Here is a 24,409-nt window from a genome sequence, read left to right as displayed (position 1 = left end):
TATGCAGTGAATGTGGGTATTTCTTTATCATCCTCATCATACTTTCTACACACTGGGTTTAATTCACCACTTTATAAATTGCTTCAGGACTTCAGATGACGGTGCCTAATTTTATTACCTTTGGTTTTTTGCACTTTGAGCCTCTACATTTTGAGACCTAGAAGAAAATGTAAGTAGAATTCTTGACTGACCTCAGCATCAGATTTAGAGTAGGAATAATGCTTATGCGTGCTTCAGTGTGAATGTGTTTGTGTCTGAAGAAGACTGTTGAATACATATGTCAGTGTGAGAGAAGTGTTTCGTTATTTTTTAAGAGAAGTACTGTGTAATTTCTTGGTATGTGTTCTCAGTCAATGGCATAGTATTAATGCAGATTAACATAGGAAATAATTTTTTATTGGCTCTGTATGATCTTATGTGTGCCAATTACATATAGTCTCCATCAGCTATATATATATTTATCAGCAGCAGCTCTTAGCATTGTATATTAAGATATAGTTCTTATTTTTAGATAGACTTCAAATTGTGATTGCTCTGAAAGTTATTATAATTTCCCTGCCTTTTGGTATTGGTCTGCAGTAGAACTTCATTCATTGAGACACAGTCTTTGCTACATAGCTCCGGCTGGCTTTGAACTCACTGTGTGTCCCAGGCTGGCCTTGAACTTGTGCTGGCTCCACCTCCTGAGTGTTGGGATTATGGGCCTGTACCACCACACTTGGCAGAACCTTTTAATTTCCTCTTTTCCTGGCAGGTAATTTCTTCCAATGTCCAAGGTTTCACCTTCATAACTATTAAAGTGGCATTCTGCTTTGATGACCTTTCATACTTAGGTCTGTGGAAGTTGAGAAAGTTAAAAGGAATGAAATCACCTGGAAATAGTTTAACAATTCAACTAGGTGGGAATCTAATGCAAAATTTATTAATAGTCTTTTATTTCACTCCTCAGGAAACAGCTGTACAAGTACATCTGTTATGGAGGAAATAAAAGCTGAAGGTGATAAAGCCTATGGCATAACTACACCATCCACACCCCACAAGGTTGATGACTCCATAGTGCTATCCACTGGTTGCTTGAAGGTCCAGGAACCAGACCCACCTAAGCTTCCATGGCCAAAGTCACCGGAGTCGTGCTCCTCAGTGGCAGAGAGTCATGGCCTGGTTACAGAGGAAGAAGAAAGTGATGTGGAGAGCCATCGGAGTGGCCTCGAACCTGGGGAAATCTCAGCAGTCCTCAGTGAAGAGAGAAATGGCTTCAAAGTCCCCAGTGTACGTGGCTATATCTGTTTTAGTAGAACATGTCATAGTACTTATTTTATGGGGAGAACTCTTTCTGAAAGCAGCAAGCTAAGCATGGAAATCTTGCTTTAGGGCAGGAGTAAGTAACATTTTACATTTATGGGTTTTGGTCACATTTCCTTCAATGACTGAGAGGTAACCATTGTCTAGCTCTGGCTCATCATATTTTAATTCAGAGCATAGAGATTTTGGCCACATGTTCAAGTTCAGTTTTTTCTCACTTTATGTTTTTTAAAAATTAGCATCTTTAATAGGAGATAACTACAGATTAATATGGTTTTATAAGAAATAATACATAGGGATCCAGTGTACCCTTTACCCAGTTTTCCTAGTACTGTTGTTTGGGAAAACTACAATATGAAATCATAATCATATCGCTATGCTCTAATACAGACGGTTCTGTCACCCACAATACTAACCAGGCTGGGAAGAATTCTCCTCCTGGACACTGCCCTCCTTCTCAGCACTCTGGGTTTCTGTTTTCCACATACTCTGTTTTAAGGCTGTTCCAGTCCCTTTTTCCTCTTGCTGTTTACTGTTGGACTCTACATCCTACTACCAGAATGACCATTCTGGCTCTGCGCACTCCCAGAAGCAGGCCTTTTGCTTCAGAAAAGTCAGGAACACTCTAGATTTCCCAGCTGTTTTTTGCTGGCCATTTGAATAGTGTCTCTTCCTATTGCCTGCATTTAGCATAAATGGTCCCTGTTCCCTGATTGGATTCAATTAGGTGAGCTAGGATGGACTGTGTGTTGGCATTTAAAACCTCAGGAGCCCAGTCAGGATAATAAAGTAGGTAAGGAGAGCCTTCATTGATACAGCTAGCAATCTAGCTGACTGCTGAGTAGGTCTGCCTCCTCATTCATTGTTCCTGGTCATTTAAAGTTGGCATAGATCTGTTGTATCTTTTGATAGCAAAGCAGGTTATAAAACGACAGTAACTTTGAATACTCTGATTCCTAGTGGTCTTCAAATCTGAAATAAAATATAATGTCCTGATTTGATTCAATAGAATTTTTCATTTTACATAGAATTCTGTGTTCCACTGAGCTCTACAGTACATAGTTGTCATGAATCACATTAAAAATGAAAAAAATGGCCTAGTTTATTTGAAAAGGTATGTAAGAGAAATTTGAAAATAGCACTATTTGTAACATAATTTTAAGATGAAAGCCATATACCATTAAAAAAATGAACATCTTTTATTTCTTCTTTGATCTTTTGTATATATGAAAGTATACTGGTTCATTTTTGAATGGAAGGAAATAAATACTCTCAGTTTGGCAGGATTTCCTTTTCTGTGAGGATAGAAAGCAAAATCATTTACCAAATAATCACATGGGAATAGCATACAGATGACTGACTGCCATAGCCTTAAATAGTTTTATATATATATCCAGTTCTAAACTGAGACTAGTTTCAGAGGACTTCTGGAGACTTGCTAACTAGTTAGCTTATTGCACATTTGATAAGTGCACCCTGTACTGCAGTCAGTACTTTAAAATGGAAGAGACCTAACTGACTTATTTGTAAAATTACTAACACAATGCTTTCTTGTTTTTTTTTTAAGTTTCTAAGAAAGCTAATTGCTTAAGATGTTCATAAGCAAAAAATATCTTCATGATTAAGTTAACATAAATCACAGTGTTTTTTTTAAATATTTTTTTTGGTACCAGGGATCAAACTCAGGATCTTGTGCTTTCGAGGCAGGCATGGCACCACTGAGCTGAATCCCCAGGCCTTAAACATGTTTTTATTTCTGTGAGTTCATCTTTTGTTTCCTAACCAGGTAATAGAGGGAGAGACCAAAACCTCTAAGAGCTGGCGCCATCCGCTTAGTAAGCCCCCAGCCAGGTCCCCTATGACTCTTGTGAAGCAGCAGGCAGCAAGTGATGAAGGTGAGTTTATGATGTTTCAAGACTTCGTTTCCCAGAGATGTTTCTTGTAGCAAACTGTTGTGAAAATGCTTAATAGAAAAACTGACTCTATGCCAAATACATACCATTAGTTGCTCATAAATGGTAATTTATAGGGAAAGGAATCTGGGTTTTAAGGATATGAATTTCTTTTGTGCAATCTAAAAATATTATTATTAAAAGACTGTTGGGTATCAGAAAATTGGTCCTTCCTGACATTCCTTGAAGCTTTTCCAAGGGGTAGGAAAGACACCTTGGAGTTAGTATGCTGTAGACTTCTTCTTCTTTTTTTTTTTTTTTTTTAAATTTAAGCTTGAATCCTTTAAATTCATACAAACCTTACTGGATAAAAAACTCTGTGCATTGCTTCCCTGTCCTGCTACTTATACTTGTGTGTGGTCAAGCGTCCTTTCTTTTTAACTGGATTGCCCTGATGTAGCTTGATGTAAAGAAGTTTCATTTATAACAAGTTACCACTCCTAAATGTAACATTTATTTTTTTGTTTAACCTGGTTGCTCTTTTCACCTTTCTTTTGTCAGAATATTGTTTTGACCAGCCATTTTTTTTTCTTGCAAATGTTGCTCAGTATTCTGTGGGCCTTATTTTTTTCCATTTCTAAATGATGTATTCAAGAGATTTTGTTTACGAGCTCTTCTTTAGGTAGTCTCCTTCACCAGTGGAAATTTGGATGATCACTTGTGTAGATGTAACATAATAGGGTTCAAGCTTTTTGTTTAATTTAAATAAATTTGCTAGAGTATATTGATATCATTCTAGATTTTATCCTTTTATTCCCTTCCTTATTTTGTACTACCTGTTTACTTAGAAGAAACGATCAGGAATGTAGAGCTCAGATAAGGGTGGTGATACTTTTTATAAAACCCATCCAGGGTGAAATTCTGGCTCCAGCAGAAGTGATAAAACATATTAGTCTTTATTTCCCTATGTTACCATATTGGCTGCTGCCTGCCTTCCCTCCTTCACTCTCTGTTTTTATTTTTTCCCTAATATTGGGGATTTAACCCACAGGCATTTGACCACTGAATAATATTGCTATCCTTTAATTTTTTCATTTTTGAGAAAAGGTCTCACTAAGTTTCTTAAGTTGGTTTTAGACTCAGGCTCCTCCTTCCTTACCCTCCCAAGTAGCTGGGATTACGTACATGTGTCATGATGCCTGGCTTGAGTTCTGTTTTTATCCTATGTTATTTCCCTTAGAACAGTTTTCCTCTTAGTATCACTTTAATTAAAAGACAAACATGTATAAACTGATACTTAAGTACAAAACACATGGGTTTGATTATCCTTCTGCATAGCCTGCCTTCAGCATGGCTTTTTCGCAGGCTGCAGGCCACACTGACATAGGCAAGCTGCTTTCTCCTGTGTGTTTGTTTTCCTAGGAAGCTTGTTTTGATGTGGGCCGTAGTAAACTGGCCCAGAGCTTCTCCGTAGAGAGCAGTTCTGGTTTCAGTCTGTAAAGCTTGCAAAATTTATAAATGGGTTGGGGAAATAAAGTTGTCTCAAAGATTTGAGGTTAAATATTTTGCTGAGACATTGATGATCATAGCTTCTGCAGTCATCTCATCTCACTTTCTCTTGTAATACGTTAAGGATCCCTGGCAACCTTTGAGTATTTTTGAGAATTGAATAGAAAAATGAGGGCATTTTTTTTTCTGATGGCTGTAGATTTTTACAAGCTTCTAAAGCCGACAGTGGAGAATATTCTGTAGCTTGGAACAAATTATTTACATCGTGGGCAGTTGAATGTTACCTCATTCTTTTGCCTCTGTGTTCAGGTTGCCTGTGCAATAGGAACTGAAGGAACTCTGTCGTTGTTAGAAGGAGATAAGTAGTGGAGGTGCTCGAAGTGCACAACTTCCAATCCAGGTGCTTTTAGGTGTTTTTCTACCCTTACTCAGGGCCTTGTGCAGCCTCCATATATGGGGACGCTACAGTCTCTGCCTCTGAGGATTCATACCTTTACACTACAGTCAGTGTCCCCTCCCTGTTGGTGAATGAGCTGGAATCTTTCTTAACCAACCAACAGAAAGGCTTCAGAAGGGAGAGTTACCTGGCAGAACGTCTCTGGGACCTCTGCGTTGTTAGGACACGGAGTAGCTCTTTGATATCCAAATGGCCTGAAACTGTAGAGATAAATTTAATTAATGACCAATCCCATAGTTAGAATATTATCAAGAATTTTTTGATTATCAAGTGATTTTTTTACGTTGAGCAGCAAAACGCAGGGTTGGAGTTTCAATGGAAGAGAGGATAAATTTAAAAATTTAAAAATACTAGTTGTCTCTGCTTTATTTATTTATTTATTTTTTTGAGACAGTCTTGTTATGTGGTTCAGGCTATCCTTGAAGTTGTTATGGAACCCTGGCTGGCCTCAAACTCCTGGTTACCCTCCCAAGTGCTGGGACTTGAGGCATGCACCATGCCAGGTTCTGTTTTTGTTTTTAACTGAAATGTTTTCCAGTCGTATTTTTCATAAGTTTATGTAGCTGGGCAGGGTAGTCCTGAAGCATACATTTAAATTGTATTTTATTTTATTGTCTGTTAAACTAAGTATCAAAGTGTTGAGTTCAAACAGACTTGAAAGTGAAGCTGCCCGACAGTGGCATGCTTCTCGTCCTTGGCGTTAGGTGGCGTTAGGTGGTGTTAGGTGGTGTTAGGTGGTGTTGTGCCTGTTCGTCTGTCATTTTGTGCTGATGTCGTTGGCATTTCCTTACTCCAGGTAGGTGACCACCGGGAAAGAGCGTATGGCCTGGCTCTGAGATCAACACTTTCTCTGGACTCAGAAGGCACTGAAAGTGAAGGGAAAAACCACAGGGGTGGTGGGTGGGGACCAGCTCAGAAATCTGTGGTAATTTTTTTTTTTTTTTTTTGATGAGGATGCCTGCTCCAAGGCCCTCATGTAGGTTAAGGTCGCACTTCTTTAGTGCAGCTTGGAGGCCATTCATTGGTAATTTTTTTTTTTTTTTTTTTGATGAGGATGCCTGCTCCAAGGCCCTCATGTAGGTTAAGGTCGCACTTCTTTAGTGCAGCTTGGAGGCCATTCATAATACAGTACCAACTTCTCTCTCCAGCTTTATTTTCCTCCACTGTCCTACATGAATCCTCCTTTCTGTCCATTCTGACACCTTTTTTTGCTTCCATTCTGCATATTGCCTATCATTTTTTGCCCCTTGTATTTGCCCAACTTACTGCTTTACCTAGGATAACCTTTTCCCTCTTGGAACCATTTTAAACCCTTCTCACCTCTCATCATCTATTTCTACTGCCCATATAGTACTCTGTGTGTTGTTGGCCCTCTCATACCGCTCATCACTTCCATTCTGCCTTGTTGTTGACGTGTCTCTCTCCCCTTTTCTCCCTCCTCTGCTTTGCCTCCCCTCCACGTCCTTGACAGGGAACTCCTCACTGTAACCTCTTCATTCTCCTTGTGCTCCCAAAGCAGGGTAGCCCTGGCTCGGTTGATCATTAAGCCTTGAAATCAACCATTAAGGAAAACTCAGTTACTTTGCTATATCATAGAAAACTTTGATAGGAAATAGTCTCTATATGTTTATGTGTATTGAAAAATACCCTGTTTTAAATATCTATAGAAATGTGAACAAGGTTTGTATTTAATGGCATTCCATTTCAGTTTTGTATTCTGACCGAGTTGGGATTTTCTTTACTTTCATGCCAAACCCTAGAACTTCCTCAGAGTTAAAATGCTGCTGACACCCTGCAGTGTAGCCATTGCTTTAGAGCACTGAGACCCCTCCCAGATTATATATCAACTTGGGACAGGAAACCACTAGATTGCAGATGACCTTTTAGTTACAAACAGCCAGAAATGATAGATAAAATCAAACAAGTCACCTTTATATGTCAACGTGGAGGCAAAAGAACATTAAGAACAATATCTCTGTGTATCTGCAATTGGACAGTGTAGTCCACAACCCACTTGCTGTGTGATATTTCGTGCTTAGATGTGTGTGGACAGAAGGGAATGTAGCAGCACCTGCCACACAGTCATCCTCAGGATAAAAGGCCTCAAAAGCAGTCTGGACCCTATTTTTCTTAATGAACACTTGCTGTTGTGTTGTTGATAGGATAATGAGCAACCAGAGGAGGAGGATTGCTGGGCTCTCAAGAAATGATGGGTACCAGAGGGGATTCATAGAGAAGTGTCTTCCAGATGGCCAGGGAGAGCTCATGCTGTGGCTGTTTCTGGAGCCACAGCTGTTTGTTGAGACTTGAGTAGAAGCAGGACGGTGAAAACAAGGTCTCTGTGATCCCTGGGACACACAACATTTGACTCTAAGCAGCTTACACCCCGACTTAAGGGCACACTTGGGAAAATGAAATGGTACAACCAAAACTGACCATAGGCAAACGTGGAGAACAAATGAACTTTCCCGTCTGGACTTTATAAAAGCCTTGCGTGGGAGCATTTTACCCTAAGAATGCCTAGCCTTAGTCCTATGCTCCAGTTTGTACCTCTTGGTCCTTGTCAGAGGGTGTTCTGGTTGTTAATGCCTCTGGGACATCTACCAGATTTGTACCTGGAAGAGGAGTCTGTTAGCTAATGATCAGTAAAACTCTGGAATTCTAGTTTTCTGCCTTGATGCTTTTAGACATTGGGCTAGGCTTTTATTTGGCTTCATTTTCCTCCTGTATAAAATATAAGCCTTGTTTATGAATGATCAGGGAACATACATTTCATCCATGGACTTTGGCAATTTTGAATGTCCTGAAGTAGTTTGTGGTAATATGTTGAAAGCTACTTTTAAAAGTGCTAATTATTTTTGAACCACATTTTTATTTAGTACTCTTCCAACTATAATTTTGTGATTTCTAGAATAATTAACACAGAAAGATTGAAGGATGCAGGTATCCATCTGAAGTGTGTTTACCCATGTACAGAAGTGATCTCATCTCCAGGTTTGAATCTTGGCAAAATGCAGACTGTTGCCCTGGTTATACAGTGGTTTTGATTCCCCTTATCTGAGTTGTCTCAATAATTTATTCTCAGTTATTGCTTTTGGAAGTGCAGTACTATAATGAACTGTTATGAATCTCTTTGAAATTAAAGATAGCTTAGGCCTGATCCCTATCTTTGTAATGTGTGTGTGCCTAGAGGATTACATTAAGAATGTATTTCAGGCAAAGTTATAGTAATTTATTTTTTGCAAATATGTCTATATTAATACTGTAATTAATTTAGAAATGGATTAAATATTTAAATACAGAGATAGACAAGATGGAAATTTATTCTTCAGTTAGAACTCATTCTTGGTTTAACCTAGGCTTGCAGGTATTTTGAAGAATAAATTATCCACATTTAAGCACATGTAAGTATGTAAAATCTCAGGAAATCCAGTCTGACAAAATTTTATTACTTCCCCCAATAGTTTTCTCTGTTTTATATTCTTTCTCTTGAAGTCATGTTGATAACTGAATTGACTTCTAAAGTGGACCTCAGTTCATTTTTCCAAGACTGGAACTACGCCCCACCATTTCACTTTAGAGGGGCTTTGTTGTCTGCTGGGATTTCCTCTGGTGTTTTCTGATGTACTCTGCCCTATGGAATTCACGCAGTGTACTACCTGTTCTTTCAGCACAGACACTGGTCCTTTGTACATTCTAGTTGTCCCTCACAGAAAAATGCACTGCTTGGATTAGAATTAGGATTTTTTTCCAGGTAGTGTAGACACTTGTCTATATTTTATGTTGCGTGGGCTGAGGCCTCGCTATGGCTATCAAAGGCTGCCTGGCCTTAGAACTCCAGCATATAATTTCAGGTATTTACTTATCTGAATGATGAAATAGGATTTGGATAAGTGATCCAAAGTTTCTTTTAAACTCCAACGTTCTTTGCTTTCATGAACTGTAATGACAGGATATCCCATATCCCCCAGTGACTGCCTTTCATTGGAAAGGAAAATAATGAAGTATGGGGTCATCCCTCATAGTCTTTTCCCCACTGTAAAAGGATCCCTCTCTGTTCCATTATTGAAAAACAAATGGTGTTTCGTGTTACTAATTTTTGAATAGTGATCTTATGTATTCTATCTGTTCTTACTCCAATGAGATAGTATACTTTCGTAATAATTCGTTATATTTCTGTCCACTTAAGTGGTAAAAGAGTAAAGTCAAAATATTACTAAATAGACTGACTTGGAATATTTGTTGATAGGTCACAGCCATTGTTTTCTTGAATTGTGTAGATATAAAGTATTTAATGTTGGCATACAAGTTGATATTTTATTCAGCACTTAGGTTTGTAATAATAGCTGAGTTTTTTTGTTTATTTTGGATTGATTTGTCTGTCACTAATCCCATTGGAATCACCATTGGCATTGACTTTAGCAATGAGGAACAAATTTTTTTGTTCTTAGACTGGTGGCTTGATCAGGTTTTGGTTGAATTAGAAAAATACCGGCTTTCTAATTTATTTTACATGATTGAATTCTGTGATTTGTCACACACAATCTTGAAACTTTCTAACCAGTGATTCGCAAGAAATCTTATGATCAGGTGTCTGAATATGGCAAAAGATGGGATTGTAAAATGATGTTTATGATCTTGATTCTTTGATCTCATGCATGTCTTGTTGCATGTTTTTACACAGTGTTGTAGTAAACATTCATTTTAATTGCTCCATTTGAGATTGTTGCTTTGGATCCTAGTGTGAGACATGTATATTTGCATGTTTATTTGTTTGACGTCTTCTTTTATTAATGTGTTTGGCAGATTTGTGCATGAACATAACATACTAATCATTTTTAGACCCTGTCATCCCTTTTACGTTGCCCTCTCCTAGCTTCACATTTTTGGGGGAGGAGTTCAATGCATATATTTTGATCATATTCATCCGCCATTACCTTCCCTTCCATCCCCTGCCTCTGCCTCCTTTCTCCTTTCTCTTGTCTAATAATAATCTTCTTTCTACTTTTGTGTCATCTTTTTTAGATTCCGCTTCTTAGGAAGGACATGTGATATTTATCTTTTTTAGTCTGGCATATTTCACTCACATGGTGATCTCCTCCTTGCATGTGACAAAAATTTGTGGCTATTGTTCCATTGTGTATATATACTATACTTTCTTATTCCATTCATTTGTTGATGTTCACTGAGGCTGGTTCCATATCATGGCTATTGTGAATTGGAGGCACAGCTTTTGATACTATAACTACAAGACTCATTGCATTCTTTAGAAAACTAAAATAATTGTATTATTTTGAAGTACACAAAATTGCCAATATTTGAAAATTTTTTCCATATAAAAACTGCAATTTCATACAACTTGACGTTATAATATTACTTTACATATCCTTAAATTTTCAGGCAATCCTTTTTCCCTTTAGACATTAATGTCTTTAATCTGTTGGCCACTAAATTATCCCATATTTTGAACATGTTTTCTGCAATTTAACGGTCCTTCCCCTTTCCGTTTTGTGAAATCAGCTCTGAAAGTGAAGAATGCCTCCTTCTGTGTTCCTGTGTTCCTAATCTGTGCCCTTGTTCTGCTTCCCTGGGGCTCACTGGTCCTCACTGAGAGTGGTCTTGCTCACTGGACTCCCTTTCCCAGGTGGAGAGGAGAGTTAGGGCGTGGGCACTAAGTGAAGCTCCTATTTGTAGCCCAGCAGCTGCTGCTGCCCTTGATGTCTTTCCTCAGGGATTTGAACTTTTACTGATAGTACATTCACTAGACCTGGGCTGTGAGTAGTGCCCAGATCAAGGAGTGTCTCTGTTTCTTTTTCTAGACACTCTGGTATTGGAATTTTCCCTGGTGTGCCTCTCCTTCAGCTTTCCCTCTATGTGGTTGGGTTTTGTGGTGTCTCTTCTCCTAACCCGTATTTCCCAAGTACCTGTGGGCTTTGGTGAGTCTTTTCCTAGTGCCTCAAGGTTGTGGCTGCCTCTAGTCTACCATGATAGTGACATTTTTCATAACTTCACTTGCAGTGCTTAGCATGAACTACCTGGGTGACCGCAAGACATTTTTGTGTAATAAAAATTTTGAAAGTATGTCCTTTGGAATGATTTTTAAAAAGCATATATTAAATCATTTTAAAAAATCCCTTTAAAGTGTTTTTGACATCAGTGTTACTGATATGTGATAATAAAAATAAAACTAACGAGGCTGAGGATATAGCTCAATAATACAGTGAATGTTTAGTGAATTAGAAGTCGTAGGTTTCAACCCCAAGCAACAAAAACAAACAAAAATACCAGAAAGCTATGTCCCTCCATGTGATTTAAGTGCCTTAACCCTGAAACAGTAGCATTATTTATTATTGCACTGTCATTTTAGAGAAGTATAATACAGAATTTAATTTTTCTTCAGTGTTACCAATTCATATAAAATTATACCTAAATTGTAATTTTTTCTTTTGTATTTTCAAATAGGCCTTTGTAAAGTTTTGAAAATTATCAATTTATAAATATCACCAAAATACAGTGTGCATATGTATTCAGTACAGGAATAGTAGTTTAGAATTATTTTTATTTAAAAACATTTTTTTTAGTGGCCCACTCCTTCTTTCATCTTCACTCTCCCCCTTACCCCTTGTTTCCTCAGGATGTTTGAAACCATATATAATGCATCCCATGGCTGAGATTTTGCTAGTACCTGAAACATAACAGATGCTTCTGTGCTCTTCATAGGAGAGAATGGTGCTGTACCATCCAGAACTCGCCACTCGAACATCACCCCAGGCAGCAAAAGCATTGTGGTGACCGGCAGAGGGTGCTTCCCTTGCAGCAGAGCCGGTGGCCTATCCCATCTGCTGAGTTTCATCAGCACTTCCTGGCATCAGGCTGTACGCAGATAGCCCAAGTGTTTTTCTTTAGAGAAATCCACTTACGTTTAGATAACAAAATTTGTTCCAAGAGAGTACACAGAGTGAATGAATGTATCATTCTTAAGGTAGGGTTTCCCTGCTTCAATTCCCACTTAATATTTTTCCGACTATCGTTTTTGAGATTGGATATTTTGATAACAGGATAAACCCTCTTTAAAAAAAATTTTTTTTAATAGAATTGACATCATTCTTTATACAGCTTCATTTTCTGGTTTTTCATTTGCTATAATGATATTTTGTTATGTAGATATTCATATTATATTTCACTAATCTTTGAGTTTACCCTTCTAATGTCTTCCTAATATGGTCATGGTAAAATTTATTTGCATATTTCCTTAAGGACTTTCTTTTGCATATTTTGTAAGGGTATTTGCCTTTTTTATTGTCATAAACAATATTGTTTTGTTTTTTTCTATTAGTGACTGGAAGAATAAAGGAATTTTTCTTTTTGTGAAAGGATAACTCGTTTGATAGAAACATGAGGGCTATAACTTGGTGTCTCCCTAGACTGACTCTGACTGTTCCTGTCTGTATTGTTATTTTAAGAGCTTAGTGTTTAGGGCATACATTTTAAGTAATTTTTTGCATGACCTTTGCAAAGATTATGCTGGAGATCCATTGGGAAGACAAACCCTCATCTGCTGAAGCCCTAACGGGTGCATGCTAGTACGTTGCAGATTTGTGCCTGCTATTTCCTACAATCTGTTGGAAACCCTGAAAATAGGTTAATGTTAATTATTTTGCAGATAGAATAACTGAATTTTAGATTATAACTAACCCAAAACCAAGACTCTAGTATGTATGAATGTTTAGATTAGGGCTCTACTCTTACAGCCATGCTTACGTCTCAGTAATTTTGTATCAGTAGAACTGAAACTTTAAAATACTCATTGACTTTTTACTTATAAAAGCTGAATGTGTACTTTTATATGAAAAACACTGTAAATTGATTTCATAGAAAGTAATGAAAAGTAAATATTTAATCATTAAAAATGTGTATCTTTACAGTCCCTAAGATCACCTCAGTGTGGCTCTTGTCTTACTTTGTGAAGTTTTGTTAATTTGTAGGAACAATGGCAATTAAGAAATTAGAAGTCTTTAAAAATTCTCAGAACATCCAGAGATTCTCAGTGAGTTGCAGCAAGCCTGACTTTTCAGAACCAGGAAGGTCTTAGGTTTCCTAGTTTGCTAAGAGGCCCCTCTGCCACCCATGCGATGCCCTGTGGCGTTGTCTCCAGGTTGTGTGTCCCTGGTGGAGTCAGTGCCTCACATTAGAGGTACTGTTTGGACTTGGTCACTAAATATCAGCCACAAGGTGAAAATCTGCTTATCCTTCTGAAACTGGACGTGGTCTTTTGAAAAAAGGAGTTGTTTATGGTCCTGTGGAGAGACCAGGCATCATTTACATGGCAGCAGGGAGGCTGCTTTTGGAGATGCATTTAAGACACCTTGAGGAAGGGCCTAGGATTACTGTCAGCAGGGTCTCTGAAATGGCTGATTATTTTGATTTTACTTAGGAGTAATTGTATAGCCAGAATATTTGGTCAGTCTCTTAGTGCTCAAAGCACAGGTAAAATGAAATATTTTTGGTTTAATTCATTTTTCTTCTGGCACCATTGTTGGGTTCTATGTGTGCATCTAGTTCTACTAGCTTCCTCTGTGAGCTCTTACTTATGAAGAAATGTTTGGTTCATGGATATTTATCAGAAAGAATATTTTTAATACTACTATAAAACAACAGTGTCATTTCATTGTGTGCATTATCCAGAAGTTTGGTGATTACTCTTTTGTGAAATTCTTTTATAAAATGAAACAACTTACTGTATTTTAGTGATATGGCAAATAATTTCAGACTGCTATTGAAAATACTGTGGGTATGGCAGTCACTTTGATACATTTACTAAAGATACTATCTAGTGTCACAGTAGCAGTTTGGGGGCTCACTACATTTCATCGGATGGCTGCTGAAGTCAGTGCTTAATTTTCCTTGTTAGCACCAAGCTGCTGACAGTGTGCAGTCTGAAGCTGTTATGACCTGCTTTTGTGAATTCGGAAGTGCTTGTACAGATTGAAGGAACTGCTTGGAGTTTTATGCTTTTTTTTGTGATGGGGTGGCTGTGACAGGGTTTTGACAATTTGTACCAATTTTGAAAGTTTCCACTATAGAATGAGAGGCTCATCAAGGAAGAATCAAAGAAAGAATAAAGAGGGGAAAGGAAACCTTGGAGTGCTGACTCTGTTTATTTTTGCTTAAGTTTCTCATGTTGGTTATTAAAGCTGCTTAGGAAATTCTTGCTGGGGTGCAGGAGCAGTCAACAGCAGGTTTTTATTCAGGCCTGTACTATCAGCAGTGATTCTGCAATGCTACTACTTCTGGATGCAAATCTGCATGTAAATGGAATTGATTCTCAATCTTTTTGGGTTCAGGAGCTTTTATCCTCAGATATTTTGAGATCACAGAGGAATTTCTTGGGGATTTAGTTCAGTGGTGCTGCCTCCCTAGCAAGTTCAATCCGTGGTACCCCCCCCCAAATTTTTTTTTTCTCTTTTTGGGTTTATCTAATTGATTTACTTCCAGGAAATTGAAACAGGAAAAATTCAATACTATAGTAATTCATTTAAGTGTAGCAGTGATAGATGCATCAAGAGTTATATTTATTTTCGTAATAATGGGGAATATCAACAAGATGATGGTACAGTAAGTCCCTTACTTACGAACATTTGAGTTGGGAACTTTCACATGTATACTGTATATGATTCATAGGTGTACTGTACAAGACTCATTTTGTTGGATTGTGAAGAAATCCAACTTATGAATGTTCTCCCAGAATGGAACTCATTCATAAACTGGAGATTTCCTGTGTAGAACAGTGTTGAACTGCAGCACATGTGCACAGTGGGCTGTTTGTATCATGGAAACCTCTAAAGGTTTGCCATCTGTAATGTAGTCTCTAGCACTTGTCCCTTAGCACAGATACTGACTTGAGGAATTATTGATAGATGGCAGTATTGTCACAAGTATTAAGGTAATCAAGTGATAAATTATAGCACCTTTATGTAGAACAGAAATTTAAAAAAAGCTGCATGGATTCTGGCACTAGGCTGGCTCTTGGGCACACAGTGTATTGGCACGATTCATTGGACCCAAATTCTAAACCCCACCCCACACTGGGTCAGTTCACATGTCCAGAAACTCTGACCATGGGTCTGTCTGCAGACCACCACTCAGCCTGCTCAAATCTGTGGACAGGCTCATGGGTGATGGGCTTTCCCTGCAAAGCTGAACTATAAGAGTAGAACAGGTCACTACTTATAATTATGTGCCTTTATTTAATGCACAGATACCCCTCCATGGCCACAAGGATTATGAAATACAGAGGCATCATTGCACCACCAAAGGAAAAAATAAAGTACCAGTATCCAACTTTAAAGAAATAGAGATTTATAAACTACCTGACAAAGAAGTCAAAATAATCATCTTAAGTGCCTCAGTGAGCTGTGAGAGAATTCAGATAGACAAATAATGAGGAAAACAATACATAAAATTAGTATTCCATCAAGTAAGTAGTAATCATAAAAGAGCCGAACATACATGGTGCTAAGAAACACAACGACTGTACAGAAAAATTGCATGAAGTACTTTTAGCAGGTGTGTTCAAGCAGAAGAGATGATTGAAGTTATAGGAAGCATATTTTCTGATTACTGGTCTATGAAACTAGACATAAATAATGGGAGGTATTTTTTGAAAATTCACATATGTGGAAATTAAACAGCATGCTCCTGAGCAACCATTAGATCAAGGGAGATATTAAAAGGGACATTTGAAAAATATCTTGACAAATAAAAATAGAAACCCAATGTGCTAAAACTTATGAAATATAACAAAATTTTTCTTTACATGGAATGATATGAAATATGTCATGTTGTAAGATACTTATTTACAAGTTGTTGCAGTAAATAAACTATTTAGAGGTCAAGTAGTCAGCTACAGTTGTAGAGGGAGTAAATGGAGAAATGGGGAAATTCACTGGCTTAATGATGCCAAGTGATCAAAAAAATTTTAGAAGCCACAGTGGAAAAACAAAACACCCACTTTCCTTATTCTAGGTATTGAAAGACGCCAGGTATGTTTGAAAGCAGCAAATAAAGGTACTTTGAAAGGAATCAGGAAGAGGAATGGAATATGGTGTTTGGGAGTTTGTATTTAGAGTCATGTGATTTGAGTAGTGAAGGGACTCCTGGCCCCTCCTCTCCTAGTACTTTGTTGTGGTTACTAGTTATATGAATATCATAAGTCTGGGAAAGACGGGGGTCAAGGTTAGTTAGTGCTTCTATAGCAGCAGAGATGAAAGGCAGGCAGGAGTTCTTTGAGGTAGGGAAGAATGAAGAGCTTGATGAGGAAATTTCAACATGACAAGATATTTACATTCAAGGATGTACTTTACCAATACTTTTTACTTTCAAGCTTTATTAAAGTCTAAATAACCATCACCATACTTAGGATTGGCTCCTTGCCCCAAGGAAAGATCAATTTGATAAACAGATCAAAAGAAAATAAGATGGCTGGGTGGATATTATATAAGAATATATACATTTTTCATTACAGAGAATTTTCAGAGAACCATATCACTTTAAAATTTTAAAAAGTTTTACATTGCTTTTTTAATATTGAAAAGAAAAAAACTAAACCTTGAAATAGATGAAGGAGTCATCTCCATTTGAGAATCTGTTCTGTCCCGTATCAGAGAATTTGCATCCAGTGCTAGGTCTGTAGACACCCAGGCCTTCTTGCTGCTGCCCACTGATGCTGCCATCATGCTTTTAATAGTCAAGATTACATAGTGGTGGTAAAGACATAATGATGGCAGAAGACTTTTGGAGGCCCCTGCAGTGGATCCTGATGTGCTCAGCGCTACAATGCGTGGCAAGGAGAAAGACATAAAGACATAATTAAAAAAACAAAGATGGGGAGCTGGGATGACCAATGCTTGAGCAAACAAAGGCTTGAGCAAGCAAAGGGTCTGAACTGTTGATGTTTACTGGTGACACAATCATTGTTAGGTTGCCGTAAAGTGGGTACATGAAGGGGCTGTTTGTGGTTGCTAGGGATATGTTGCTGTGCAGGCAAGGCTTATAAAAGAAGAGACAAAGCATTCTTGTGTTAGGCTGGGAATGGAATTTGGGTAAGAGTCACTGTGACACTGGCTGTGTTATCTCATATACTTTTGCCGGACTTACTTCCTGAAATAAGCCAATTGCGGGGTTTTTACAGCCTGCCCTGCTTACAGCTTGCTTTGGGCATAATCAGTGGTGTTCCCCCCACAGAAGTCTCCAACTTCATCTTTGGCCACAGATAGGTGCAGAGTCCTCTCCCAGGGTAGCATTGAGAAAGTTTGAAGATCGTCTTAATTATATCAGCCTACTGCAGGCCACGCCTGGCTGTAGGAATGGAAGGAGAAGCTGGCAACTATCCTCTCCTCTGCTTCTTTATCATTATCTTTACATTTTAGGAATGGGAAGATTTGATAATTCTTCATATTCATTTTTGAGCAATCCTACGGCTTAGAGCTTCAATTATCTTTTATGTTTTGGTCTCTTTGAATAAAACAAGTGGTATAATAAACTTATATATAAGCTAGTAAGCATTCACAATGTCTTTTCATTACCATGCTGTTCCCCCCTCCCTCTTGGTACCAGAGATTGTACCAAGGGCCTTTCCATTGAGCCTTTTTTTCTTTTCAGACAGTGTCTTACTTGCCCAGGCTGGACTCAAATTTGAGATCCTCCTGCTTCAGCCTCCCAGGGTGCTGGTAGTATATGCACATACAAATTTTTAAAAATTTCATATATAATATGTGTAGGAGATGTTAGGTTAAGAGTGCAGGACTTAATGGTACTTAAATTTTCTGGTTAACTCTCAATTCCAGTCTTTCCTTTGTCAACTCTTAATCTCTGTGCTATGTCTTAATGTTGTGCAGTGTAGAGCAATTGATGTGGATCCAGTTCATATTTAGTGGCAAATTATTGTATTATAAATACAGGCAAAGAGCATTACCTTATATTTTCAAATACTCTGCCCCTGGTTGAGTGCCATGCGTTTTTCACTGTAACAGCAACAGTGCCACATGCACTGCCAGTGATGCTGATAATACCACCATCATGGAAACAGATCATTCCTTTTATTCAAACTTTCCCATTTTTCTTTGTGTTTCCATCTGATTTAACTTTTTGTAGAACTGGTAAGTCAACACAACATGGGCTAGAACACAGTGGTTCCTCAGTGCTTTAGAGCTAAAGATATTGCTCTCCAGTAATTATTTCCATACTGTGACAGGGAATTTTAGGCTGTGTCACCAATTCTAGACATGAAGCACAAGTTGTACTGTGTTTGCTGCTGCTTGCTCTGAAATATACTGTCCTCTGCTGTGAGCGAGAGAAGTTTTTTTCTCCTAACATGCCATGCTTTTATGTAATTTTCTGGTGCTCTGTAAGATTCTTTTAAAGTGGTATATTTGTGGAGTTAATCTCTGCTGTTTCTTAGTAACAGAAAAGCTTGCCTAAGAGATTTGACCATTTTGAACTTTGTACAGAACAAATAAAAAATTTGGCATAGGGATCATTTTTGTATCCGGGTTTTGCCAGTGTATTACTTGACATATAATTGCTGTGTAGATGTCACTGATTCTTGAACCCAAAAATAAATGTAATGAAGTCTCATTAATAAATCTTTATTAAACCAAGTATTGTACAGGAGAAAAGATAAAACATCGATAAGGCAATAATGGGGTTAGATAATTCCCTAATAACTGGAAGATAATGTCATGCACATAAATTTATTTTACCATGTGTAGCATTATGGCAGCTATTGAAACACAATGAAGTTGAAAGGAGGGAACAGTGTAGTGATTCCAGACAGGGATGGGAAAGGTGACAGAGGTAAGCTGTTTTTCTGGCCATATGAGTTGATCTGGTCTTTGATGGATGAAAACAAAACTTGCTTTATTCTGTTTCTCTCAGAGTGCATTATTAGGCAAAATAGCTTAGTATCTGTCATTCATATCATGGATATTTTGTAATATGTACTTCTTTTATATAAGGAGAATTGTTCTTCCCTGAGTCTCTGCTCATTGTGTTTTCATGCCCTCTTCCTTAAGAATTGCTGGAGGTTCCATCAATAGAAGAGGAAGTGGAAGAAACAGAGTCTTGGGCAAAGCCTCTCATCTACCTTTGGCAGACGAGGTCCCCTAACTTTGTGGCTGAGCAGGAATATAATGCAGCCGCAGCAAAAATGGAGCCACACTGTGCTATTTGCACCCTGCTTATGCCATACTTCAAGGTAATCAGGAGTGTGACTGTCGGTACCTTCTCTCCCTGCAGTACTCTCTGTATGACTCTACATCTGTGAAGTCACCTTTGACTCATTGTAGGCTTCATCAGAAAGAAGGTGGTAATACTTGTTAGCTAATGTTCTTTGTAGAACAACACACAATTCCTATGTGCTGCTATATGAGCCATTTCTTGACAATATTTTCTCTTTCTTTAATACCTCAGTTTTTTCCAAGGAAGAAGTAATTCCAAGCTTTCTAGTCCCTTTACCAAGAAACACCAAAGTTAAAGCTTAAAAATAGGACATTGCAAAGAGAGAATTTAGATATGGTTTCTGTTTTATTTTGAAAACGTGACTCTCAAATGGTATAAATGTGAGCTATGGCTTAAAGTTTTAATGTCTGTCTTCATCTTCCCATGTGGAACACGCAGAAGACCCAGGCAGGGCAGGCCTGTGTGTAGACTGAATTGTTCCCTGTCATTAGTCGGCTGTGCTTGATGTTTTTATCATCATTCCATGTGTGTTCTGCTGATAGCATCTCAACTCCAGGAGGGTCACATTTTTACTAACGCAGATGAAACAATCTTTAGGAACTAGCACAGGTGGAATTACATGGTCTGTTTTAAGGTGCTATATTACAAAGTGTATTGATAAGAATATTGTGTTTTTGTCATATTTTCACTAACAGAATTAGGATCTTAATTTAAGATCACCTCTCTCTTAGAGTTCCATGTGAAGGTAAACTTTTGTTCAGATGTATCAGCTCAAGAGAATGTTCCATATTTTTAAACCATAATAAATAGAAGTAGTTTACCCTCTTTGTGTTTTTTGACATGTCACTGGTGAGTGACGCATATTACTTTTGTTTTCCTTTTGCTGTTAAGTTTCAGCATTTTAACTTTTCTTTTTTTTGGTACCGGGGATCGAACTCAGGACCTTGTGCTTGAGAGGCAGGCAGTGGAACCACTGAGCTAAATCCCCAGCTCTTAACTTTTCTTATTGAGTCTGATTTTGATGTTCTAATCTGCCTATATGTTTCCCAATAATAAAAAATTCCAAGTAATACAGTAAATTTGGGTAATGTATTATCTTTGGAGATAATATGCTAATGCATTACTTATAGTTTCAAATAAATACTAAGCATTTTTCATATATTTTGGTGAAAGATGACAGTTTCATTTGGCACATGACCCTTTCTTATTTGGTCACATTTTTCAGTTGTATTTCTTGCTATTTAAGCCTTTGTGGTGATTCAAATATCTTTGATGCCCCTCTGAATTCTGTTGCCTAGACTAAAACTGGCATCTTTTAAAACACTCCTTCAAATGTTACTAGCTGATATTTTTCACTAGATGAAGTCAGGTGTTAGCTTATTATAAGTAAAGATAGAAAGAAAATTCATCAGAAGAATTGATCCTTCCCATGAGCTGTTTCTGAAGAACACGGGATTGATAGCTCACCAGTTTCTTGTATGAGCAGGCATTCAGAGTATTCTCTTGTTCTAGCAAATTAGCTTCTGCATGTGCATCTGAGGAGGGGCATTGCTAAAAAGCTAATTCTCTGATTATGGGGAGCAACGTGAAGAACAAAAGTTAGAATTCAGGGGTCATACAGGTGAGGATTCACTAGAGTCAGCAGGATGAATGATGAGCATATTTCTGTTTTCACTCATGTGGAATCCTTGTGTTTTTCAGCCAGATAGCAGCAATGAAGAAAATGATTCTAGATGGGAGACAAAATCAAATGAAGTGGTTATGTCTGGAGGAAAGACTAAGCCGCTCATCCCAGAGATGTGTTTTATTTACAGTGAGGAAAATATAGAATATTCTCCACCCAATGCCTTCCTTGAAGAAGATGGAACAAGTCTTCTGATTTCCTGTGCAAAGTGCTGTGTACGGGTTCATGCAAGTAAATAAATCCTTAATTCATCAATTGCCAGCTTTTGAATGCTTCACATAGGCTTTATTTCTCACCTCTTTGGGACCTGCCAGTCTACTGAACTATGTGATCCTTAATGATTGGCTAATTTTTTCCTCCATGGAAAGTATGAGTATGTAATTATTCTTTTGTGTCCAGTTGTATGCAGAGCTAGTAGAAAGCAGTTCTGGTTTTTTGTTTGTGGTTCTGCTGAGGTGTCCTTTGCCTCTTTTCAAATGGTTGAATTTTCCTTACTTTAAGGTGTAGCTTGTAAAAACAATTCATAGTCTGATGTTGATTGATGACTGTTTTGTTTGTGACTTTTTAGTGGGAAATGATTTGGAGAGTTATTGTTGCACTGAGTTAAAAGTTTTATTTATCATAAGAGTAGAGAAATCTCTACTGCCTTCTGGGTTGAACAGTTATCACAGCAGTTCATTCCCTGGAGTGAGATGGTTAAGTTCCATAACTGTCTCATTTTGTTACATTTACACAGGTGGATAAGTGGTAAATATATTTTATAAACATTGGCCTGCATGTAAATCTTACAGAATATGTAAAAGGGATCTATTATATATTACAACTCAATTTTAAAACATTTTATTGCTCTAGAATTTACTCAATCACATATTCTGTTAATGTACTCATATGTGATATACACAATGTAGTTTGGATAATTTATAACATAATTATCATCTTCTGTATTTAATAGTTTTTAATATTAGAGTTGCAGTAGCCCATCAGCTTTCTGAAGTGATTTGAACATCAACTACCTGAAATATAATCTTTTTGTTGTATTGATACCAGTTGGTCACACAATATTTACTATACATTATTTTCTATATTCAAAAGACACAGTAGTAGGACCCCCAAAATAGGGACTCAGACTTGGTCCCTTAATGCAGCAGTTATTAATTTAACCATAATAGTTCATAAACATGTGCTTGAGCTTAGTATTTAATAGACTTGGTTAATTATGAGTGTTTTTTTCTTTGGGTAATTACCTTTCTGTTATTTTCTGTTCTCACCTCAAATGTTACCAATATCTGATGTTAAAGTTACTCATTTAAGTCATTTAAAACTCTGCTTCAAGAAGTCCAGGTAACATGTTTTTCCATGTTGCATGATTACCACACGTATTTGTACCCCATTATCTTCTTAGTTATTGTGTGCCTGGCATTAACCCCCTAGACAAGCTGAAGTGAAGACATCTCTTCATCATTAGTTGTACAGTCTTTGCCCTGTCACTGAAATGATGACTAATTGGGTTTGATTTTTGAAATGTAAATGTAAATTACATTAATTACAAAACTAGTATGTCAGAATATATTTATTGTATTATTTTAGCATTTCCTTTCATGAATTGGAACATATTTTGAAATGTTTATGCATGAGAGAAAGATTAGTTGAGAAGTTTTATTATTGCACATTCTGTTGAGGATTAGTTAGCATTTAGATCCACATGCTCATGTGTTCTGGGTCTGATTCTTATTAATTATGAAGAATGAGAACCAAAATTATCTTTGAGTCAGGCTTGCTTTTATTTTATTCTAAAAGTGGAAATAAGAAATGGTATGGTAGGTAGTTAACCTGATTTTATTTATTTTGGTGTTGAGATATGTAGTATTTTAAAGATGTGAGAGACCTAATGTGTGGATCCACATTCTTATTTCTAGGCTGTTATGGAGTCCCTTCTCATGAGATCTGTGATGGATGGCTGTGTGCCCGGTGCAAAAGAAATGCGTGGACAGCAGTATGTAGCCTTTTCTAGTAGTGCTTTACCCCTCCTCTTACCTTATACACTGTGGGCACAGTAAGTCTGCTAGAAAATAATATTGTACACATGTTCTTGTGTGTAGGTCCACATTTTTCCTGTATTTCTATCCTTTCCTCTCCAAATCACCCTATATACTGACATCTTAAAAATAGGTATTCAATCCCCAGTACCAAAAAAAATAAACAATTAGAAATAGTAGGTAAATTTCTCTACTTTTAACTGGGAACGTTTACCAGGTCCACATTTGCATTTTAAGGCCTCAGAGTTGCGCTTCATTTTACTGTTCGGCTCCACTTTTTGTAATCCTTAAAAATAAGCATTATATCCTGTTGTGGTAGGATCCCTTGTGACCCCTGAAAAAACCATGTTGATCTCCATCTTTTCCTCTAGAATAAGGTTTTTTTTTTGTTTTATCCTTACATCTACATCTTAAAATTTTTTAGAGTATTAGCTTGGCCATGCATTGCGGTGAAATTGAGAGGGAAGCTTTAACAAGAGTGATCTGCCACTTGAGGGTCACAGATGAGTTTTGCTCTAAATTGTTTTTCATAAAACCCCTGTGGAAACTTCACTTATACACAGTCTTTGATTTCCATTTCACTAATGTCCTTTATCATACATTCTGCCATTCATGTTCTGTTTTAATTTTTCTTAAAAATATTGTCTTGTTGGGCTGCGGATTTAGCTCAGTGGTTCCACTGCCTCTGCCTTGAAAATGCAAGGACCCAAGTTCGATTCCTGGTACAAAAAAAAAAAAAAAAAAAAAAAAAAAAAGTCTCGTCTTTCAAGAGAAATAAGAACATTCTCAAAAGCGAAGACCTGCCAGATCACCACCTTCTATTCCTCAGAGCAGATACTGAACTTTATGCTTTCAATTGTAGGAGTGGCTTTTTCTGTATACCTCAGGGATCAGTAATTATAAAGAATTAAATTTTCTTATAGCCAGAATTGAAAACCTGAAGGACAATATAAGGAATATGTCCTACATGATGAAAGTTTATGTCATAATTAGTTATATTTAGGTCTCAGTGTGGTAGTAGACATATGGTGACTATAAATTAAAGGAGTCTGAGAGGGGTATCTCTCTGAATGGTTTTATTGCTGGCATTCACTTAGGAGAGTGAGGGAAAGAGGTGGGAAATTGGGACACTCTTTATAGACCAAATAATACGATCTGTTAGATGTCAGAGGTAACAGAATCCACTATGTGAGTTGGCCTGGAAAACATTGTGGTATTTGCTTTGTTATGATCAGGTCTGTAAGGGTAATAAAATCTAAGTAAATAAAAAGCATCTTTAAAACATCCAGGT

The 24,409-nt window shown here is 37.4% G+C and overlaps 1 protein-coding gene across 2 annotated transcripts in view; it reads left to right on the top strand.

Moving 5' to 3' along the window:
• The window catches only part of Kdm4c (lysine demethylase 4C), a 194,823-nt gene that overhangs the window by 41,504 nt on the left and 128,910 nt on the right, over window positions 1–24,409 (top strand). For both annotated transcript variants that reach the window (XM_033757651.1, XM_033757652.1), the window contains exons 4-8: window positions 950–1,269; window positions 3,089–3,197; window positions 19,233–19,414; window positions 21,100–21,313; window positions 22,999–23,075. In XM_033757651.1, the coding sequence (XP_033613542.1) occupies window positions 950–1,269; window positions 3,089–3,197; window positions 19,233–19,414; window positions 21,100–21,313; window positions 22,999–23,075 (902 nt within the window). The remainder of the gene's footprint in view (window positions 1–949; window positions 1,270–3,088; window positions 3,198–19,232; window positions 19,415–21,099; window positions 21,314–22,998; window positions 23,076–24,409) is intronic.

This window comes from Fukomys damarensis, unplaced genomic scaffold (genome assembly GCF_012274545.1).
Source record: "Fukomys damarensis isolate Sample0158 unplaced genomic scaffold, DMR_v1.0_HiC HiC_scaffold_31, whole genome shotgun sequence".
NCBI classification, from domain to species: Eukaryota; Metazoa; Chordata; class Mammalia; order Rodentia; family Bathyergidae; genus Fukomys; species Fukomys damarensis.
Note: the sequence above shows the minus strand (reverse complement) of the source record. Positions and strands in the feature narration are given on the sequence as shown.